Consider the following 7,926-nt stretch of genomic DNA (forward strand, 5'->3'; position numbering starts at 1 on the left):
AATCTGAAATACCAGAGACAAATGATATTATAGATAACATAAATAGAAAAACAATCCACTCGGGCTGAGATCACTCTTCTCATGACTGTTCATTAATCCAGTTCCAAGGCTTGCTCCACTGTGGAAAAGGCATTTTAAAATTTATTGCAAGAGCATTTTAGTGAAATGTCACCATCTACAATTGTCAGACTTCAACATCTGTCAAATTAAGGAATATTGTAAGGATATGTTCCAGGGGAAACACTTAAACTTTCTACAAATAGCCTGCAAATCTTGGTTATCATTTCCAAGACTTTGAAAACAGTCCTTGTTGAAAACAAAGAAGGCTAGCATGATTTTGAAAATACATACTTAACTATATAGCATCTGGGAGTCCCACCCTACCACGTTAGCATTTGTTCTCAATTTAATAAGGAATATGCAACTCTTTGTCAAGCTGAAACTTCATTTATAAAAATATTTTAAAATTTCATTTATGATTATTGCTTATGTGGTATGTTCAGAGTGTCAGTATGTGTGCGTGCACACACACACACACGCACACACACACACACACACACACACACACACACCCTATGCAGAGGACTACTCTGTGGAGTCAGTTTTCTCCTTCCATCTTTGCATGGATTCTGGGGACTGAACTCTGGTCATGAGGTTTGTACGGCCACGCAGCAAGCACCTTTACCCAGGGATTCACCTGCTGGCCCCTGGAGCTTCATTTCATAACTCAGACAGTACTCATCTCCTAAGCTCAAAGATGGAAATTTTTCCTTCTCCTCCAAACAGATATCTTCTAGATCTATTTCTTACATGCTGTATATATTTATAGTGAATAAAAACTGTGCTAATGTGATTTATATAAATGGCTTCCTCAGATTATAAACTTTCTATTATAAATGAATTTTTAGGGAATAGGAAAAATTGTCCAATTTAAAATTATAAAGCATGCTGGTATTTGTAGGGTGTGTTGCCCTCCATCCCTCAAATTTAAAAGAAATGGTTGAGTTTGAGTTAAAATTCTCAATTTGTTTCTCTAATTCTATATAGAGTTCAAAAACAAACAAAAAAGCAATCTTCTAATGATGTCATTTCTCTGTATGTTATCAAAGCATACATGACTTCTAGCAGCTCTATGTTTCTCCCTCACTGTTTGGTAAGCTGTGACGACCCCGAAAAGCAATAGGCTTTCTGTAATTCCTGCATGTCCTTCAGCTGTGGCATCACAGCTGCATGCAGTCCCCTCAGCAGCTGGGCCAAGCTCTACCATTCTTTCACGATAAAGGCCTTGCACTGTGACCTAGGCAAATGGAATCCAAATCACAGGTCACAAAGACAGGCAGGAGTCCAGTCTTCCAAGAGCACAAGTTGTTTCTTGCTCGTTTATAAAGTAGGATTTGTTTACCATTTATAAGATTCTATCAGTATGTATATAACCACACAGACCTTATAAAATTAGTGATTTCTTTAAAAAAAAATCCCTAAAGAAAAAAAAAATCACCAGTACATGTCCTATTTTTACCATCCTATTTTTACTTTAATTAACTAGATGGCTCAGTCAATTATTTCAGTAAAGAACAGTCTCAGGGTGCTATTAAATGATCCACATGGAAAGGCACAGAATAAATACACTATCCTTATTCATTAACAACAACAGAAAAAAATTCTTATATAAGACACTACCTGTGGATCACTTACCAAGAAAATGGCATAAATCCAAGTATAGGAGCTGCAAAATGGACTAAGTCCTGAGTAATGGTCTTAGTACTTACAGTGTGACTTCAGACAAGTTGCCTAATCTCTCTTTTCACTGAATAGCTTATTGAAGACATTGGGCTAGATGTAGTTGAAGGAGACTGGCATCTTTACAATGACATGGTTTTATTAAAAGCTTACTGCATATAAATTATTTCCTAGTGTTACAAATAAGAACCAACACATTACAGGGCAAGGCACTTAAGGCTTTAGTGATATTTAAATAAGGATTTAATTTCTAGAAGATATAAAATCCTTCATAAAATTTCATTAAGTACATTAAAAAACTCAAAAGTACATTGAAAATTCAGATCTGATGGCTTTGGCATCCTTTTTGAAACTGATTTTAATTCTGCAGCTGCTAAGATTTTGAATGCAGCATCACACAGTGTTACAGCTCAGCCTGACCTGGGATTGGATCCTGTATATACATTTTTATAATGTATAAACAAGGGACAGAATTTATCCCAGATTTATATGTTATATCCATGCCACTGGGGAGGGGAGTGGCAGCAAAATGAGTAATCACACCTATTGCCTTGAGCATCTGTGTAACAAGACGAACATGTTTGTGTTCTTCCAGGATAGCATTACATGTGAAGACTGTATCCTCACACCTCTGTAGATGTAGTGGGTGCTAATTACAAAGAAGGAACTTCCTCTTATAATCTGTTTCTAAAGTAAAAGCTCAAACCAATCTTTTCTCTGACCTAATTCCATTTCCCAAAGAAAATGAAAGGACACAGTTTTGTTGCAGATAGGAGAATTCTAGTTTATGCTCTGCGAGTCACAGCAACGTTAACTTTCACTTACCATCAGTTCACGGGCATGCCAGTCCTGGCCTGCCTTTGTTCTGCTGGGTATCCCTGTCCTTCCCTCATAACTCAGATTTAAAATCTGCACCTTCTTCCCCCGTCCCCCACTGATTCACACCACTTGGCCATGAATGTCTGTCCATTCCTTTACCACCTCAGCTCCTTTGTGCCAGTTATCTTGGGGCAGGATCTTTGTTTGATTCCACTTTGAAACTTCAAATACCTAACATTATCTCTTTCCCACATTAGTTAATAAATGCTAGCTTAATTAGTAAACATATCTTAACATTTGGCAAAACATATACAAATATTACAAAACAACTGTTGATAATATGACTCTAGATGGAAAGGTTATAATTCTATAGTAAAAGTGTTATGAATTATGGAAAAATACTCCATAAACCTTGAGTCACCTACAGTTTTGGAGAACTCTGAGGAGTCAGTTCTAATAGGGAATATCAGGACTTGGAAGACAGGCAGAAAGAACTATTCTGTGACATGTGCTCAGCACTAGGCCCCAGTTGACTACCCCTCCCAAGTGTGTCCCCATAATCTCACAAAAATGAGAAGAAAGAATGAAACATTTGCTATGGTTGCTTTTCCCTGAAATGTGAACTGAAATCTTAGAAGCACTAGTCTAACATAAAAGCATTTTCATAAGACAAGCTTAACATCACAGACAGAAGCAAGGCAGCTGAGCACCGTTACTGTGTACACAGTAAATCAGCCACAGAAAGGGACAGCATAGCAGGGCACCGGGAGGGTAAGAGGTGCACTTAACCTCCTGTACACATCGCTGCTCCACTTCTCACCATCTCGGTCCTATGTAGTCTATACCATGTATGCCAGGGATGTAACAGACCATTTTCAATCTAAATCTTGTTAGAGATTAATAAGCGAACATTTTCTTGCTTATTATGCAATTTATCATGATGAAAATTACATTGTACTCCTCAAGGCTACATGCTGATACATTCATTTATTTAGAGCTGTGTGGAGAGAGTCATACTAATCTTTGTGACACGAAGGATGTAATAGCAAGATTTAAATTACCTCCTGAAAACTATAGGATTTGTGTCTCCCAACATGCTGCCTGTAGATAAGGCACTGGTGCATACTTATTTTGCCAATATAAACTTAATATGAAGTTACTTAAAAACAAAACTGTAAACACTAAAACTAAAATAAAACTTTTAGAGACTAAAACATTACAGGCTTCTCAAGGGAGCTCCGGCAACTGCAGCCTGCGATACGCTCTTCTGTGGGCACACCGCAGCTACAGCCAGGGAGCCAAAGGAGGAAATGTGTTCCAGAGAGCTGCACAAAGGCCAGCTGCCCTGTACTATGGGCCCACCTTTATGGACTAAAATTTCCTCCTAATTCTTAAAGTGAACAGAACTATCCGTCTTCCTCTATCCAGAAACTATCCTGGCCATTTTTTTGCCAAACTGTTCATTTTAGAAATGGGTTCACCAGCTTCTAACCTGTTGAATCCTGGGACATCACAATGGCAGCTCCACTTACACTACCACCACCACAGTAATATTGTTTAGTTTCTTAGTGTCTTGGTTAGTTTTAACTTTTAACTTCATATAATCTAGAGTCACCCTGGGAAGCATAATCTCAGTTGAAGAATTGCCTCCATCCCATTGGCCTGTGGTTACCTCTGGGGATATTGTCTTGACAGTGCTGTGTAAGAAAGCTAGCTGAGCACCAGTTATCAGAAGGCGAGAAAGCAGCATCCATCCTTGGTTTTGGTTTCAAGTTCCTGCCCTGACTTCCCTCAATGATGGATTGTGACATGGAAGTATAAACCAAAAAACCCTTTCCTCCCCAGGCTGCTTTTGGTTATTGTGTTTTATCACAGCAAAAAAGAAGCAAACTAGAAGACCTGAGATGTGCTAATTACTCTTGGCAAATACAAGTTCATTTAGCATCAGCCTTAGAAAACACATACTTTAACTTCCATCACATAGCCAATGAGATGCAGAGGTGAGATCTAGAAGCATAGAGATATGACAGAAGGTATGAGGGAAGGCAGCTGTCTAGGTTTGAAATGAATACCCTCCTCTTAGCCATTAACCTGGGAACACAGTTATAGCTAATCTGTAGACAAAGCCGCAGCATTCCATCCCAGCCTTCAGTTACTTCTCTGGTTTTCACTTCTTGGAGCAGTCATAGTGAGACAAGGCCCAAACATGCCTGAACCCAAGGGAACTGTGGCATGGGGAAGGCAACGATGAAGAGCAGGTAGTTTTTGAAAAGGTTAACAATGACAACACTGGAGTATCACTCATTGAGAAAATCAAAGAGTTGATGACATTTTCACAAAGACAGGCATCACAGAACAGGTCAATTTTCTCTACTACTTCCTACTCACTAGGATGACTATACTATAAAAAAATAACAAAGAGAAAATGAAATTCTTGTACATTGATGGTAGGAATGTAAATATAGACAATGAAAAACAGATTCATGGCTCTTGGAAAATTTAAACATGTAATAAATCCCAGTAATATTACTTTGGAAATGAAAACAAGTCCTCAAATACTTATCAGTAACTGCTTGTAGCAGCTCTATACACAATAGCAAAAGGTGAGAACAAGCTACGTGTCGATCAACAGAGAAACAATACACTGTGTAAACACAGTTGAATGGTATCCAGCTATAAGGGGAAATAAAGCAAGGATACACACTACAATATGGATGAATGCTGCAAGCAGGCTCATGAAAGAAGTTAGTCACAAAAGATCACAGATGTAGAGTTCCATTTCTGTGAAATATCTAAAATAGGCAAATCTGAAGAAAGGATTCAGATTAGGGGTTCCTGAGACTGGTAGTAGAAGCCTAGGGAACGAATGCTTCATGAGCATGGGGGTCTACTTGGGATGACCACTAGTAGGGACAAGGTAGTGGCTGGATAACAACTGTCAGTATACTTGTGGTGATAAAGACCAATTTTATGTCACTTATAAAATACACCAAAAAGAAGGAATTCTTTTGGTAATCAGGAGGCTGTGATCTGAGACAACACTAATCCCCATCTTTACCATCACTCCCAGCCAATGTTCCCACTTATTTCATTTCAGCAACTCCCTTCACATAGTTTCCTTTTCCATTATTTTTTTTTATAATGAATGACTACCATTTTCTTTTTAAAATTTATTATATTTTATGTATTTATTCTTGTGTAGAAGCCCGCATGCCACACCACATGTGTAGAGGTCATTGGAAAACTTCCAGGAGTTGGTTCTATTTTTCCATTTTTTGGACCCAGGGATTGAACTTAGGTTGTCAGGTTTAGTGACAAGTACTTTTACCTACTAAGCCATCTTAACATCCTGACTAAAATATTCTTTCTAAAAAAAAAACAACAAACTTTATCTTTGTTTTACATATATATGTGTGTGTTGTATAAGTGCACCCATGTCATGCAGTGCCTATGGAGGACAGAAGAGGGTACTGAATTCACTAGAAGTAAAGTTACAGATGGTTGTTAGTTTCCATGTGGGTGCTGGGATTCGAACCCAGGTCTTTTGCAAGAACAGCAGTGCTCTTAACCGCTGAACCATCTCTCCAGCCCCTGACTAAAATATTATTATAGTTTGTCTTTCATTACAAAAAACTCCAATAAAGTTAATTTAAAAATTACCAGGAATGTGGAGGAGCAAGTCTTCAAATTGTCTAGCCCTGTTTTCTATTAGTAGACCATTTTTTATCAAGTATAAGTATGCATATCATTTTTCTTATAAATGGTATTTTATAGTGTTATTAGCCAGTAATGTCTCAAGGAACAATCAATGCAGTTTATAAACTATGTCACAGACCCATTGCCTCAGGGTTTTATATACCATTTATTTATCACTGTTTGTTTTGTCTTAAGACAAGGTCTTGCTATGCAGCCCTGGTTGACCTGGCTGGCCTATGAACACTAACAGGTCGGCCTCGAACTCATAGAGATCCACCTGTCTCTCCTTCCTGAGAGCTGGGACAAGAGGTGTGCACTACTACTATGACCAACTTACCGCAATTGCATGAAAATTATAGAAACTTATTTCTTTTTTGTTGTCTATATCCAAGATTTCATATAATGAAATGATGTCTATTTTCTGTTTTTTGTTTTGTTTCATTCTGTTCTGTTTTGTTTTGTTTTGTTTTGAGACAAGATCTCACTATACAACCCTGACAGGCCTTGAACTTGCAGCAATCCTCTTGCCTTAGCATCCTGAGTGTTGGAACTAGAGGTGTGGGCCACCATACCCAACTGATTTACTGTAGATGAAACATTCTTGTTCTAAAGGATAACCGTCACCTCCAGCAACTCCCTCAAACAAGTCAAGCCCACTGGAATTCATACATACTTGGCAAGCTGCTTCTCAGCATCTGCACACAGTTCCAGAAGCCCCATCAGAACAGCGGACACGTCCATGTACGGCTCCCATACAGTGAACCCACGCCCAATCAGATCAATGGCTGTCCTCCGGATGGTGCTATGAGGAGGAAGTTTGGGACTGGGAGGCTGTAGCAGCAGAAATGTCAGTGCCTTGCCTAAATGACAAAATAAGATTCAGAATGGTAAGTATACTTTCAAACTAAAAACACATTTCAATGTTATTTCCACAAAGGGTATGAACAATCAACTATAAAAGACTTTGAGGTAATGGTTTATTTAGCCTTATATTTTCAAGAGAAAAGTTAAAGCTACAATATTTTATAGCATATTCTTAAGTGTTTACTTACATAATAATTATATGTAAATGTATACTTGTCACTTTAAAACATGAGTGGCCATAGGTTTCAAACAATGCCCCTTTCTCCTCAGCATTACAAAACAGAGATGACTTAAATAAAGTACTGTAGATATTTTAACCTTTCTGCTGCATCTAATATGCAGGTCATATGCAAATATTTCCATCGGTAGCACTGCCTTCAAAGGCCATGTCAGCTGGCTGAAGGCTGGAGAAGCACTACGTGAGTTCTGCAGGTTGAGACACTTCCTTGCAGTCTATTACAGGTACAATGATGCGCTTCATACAGGCTTACTACACAGATGTAAAAGCAGCACAGTACAACTTCTAAATCTGATGAACCTTCTAGATTTTAGTATGCATGTATCCCTTTATGCTGAAGATGACTCAGACAGTTTGTTCATCATGCCCAACGAACATGGAGTTGCAAAGTCCCATTCACTTCAAAAGGCATTTTGATGTTTAAAAAAAGAAAGAAACACTGGAGATTAAGGAAACCAAATTATAATTCCAAAGAGGTTTTTTTTTTTTTTTTTTTTTTTTTGGGGAAAAAAAAAAAAAAAAAAAAAAAAAGAGGACGATAAATCTTTCACTGTGATATATCAAAATAA

At 38.0% G+C, this 7,926-nt stretch overlaps 1 protein-coding gene across 3 annotated transcripts in view; it reads right to left on the reverse strand.

The window, feature by feature from the left end:
• The window catches only part of Wdr7 (WD repeat domain 7), a 359,330-nt gene that overhangs the window by 102,314 nt on the left and 249,090 nt on the right, over positions 1-7,926 (reverse strand). For all 3 annotated transcript variants that reach the window (XM_008855378.2, XM_008855377.2, XM_008855376.2), the window contains one exon: positions 6,929-7,115. In XM_008855378.2, the coding sequence (XP_008853600.1) occupies positions 6,929-7,115 (187 nt within the window). The remainder of the gene's footprint in view (positions 1-6,928; positions 7,116-7,926) is intronic.

Source organism: Nannospalax galili, unplaced genomic scaffold, assembly GCF_000622305.1.
Source record: "Nannospalax galili isolate Female #2095 unplaced genomic scaffold, S.galili_v1.0 scaffold567, whole genome shotgun sequence".
Lineage (NCBI taxonomy): Eukaryota > Metazoa > Chordata > Mammalia > Rodentia > Spalacidae > Nannospalax > Nannospalax galili.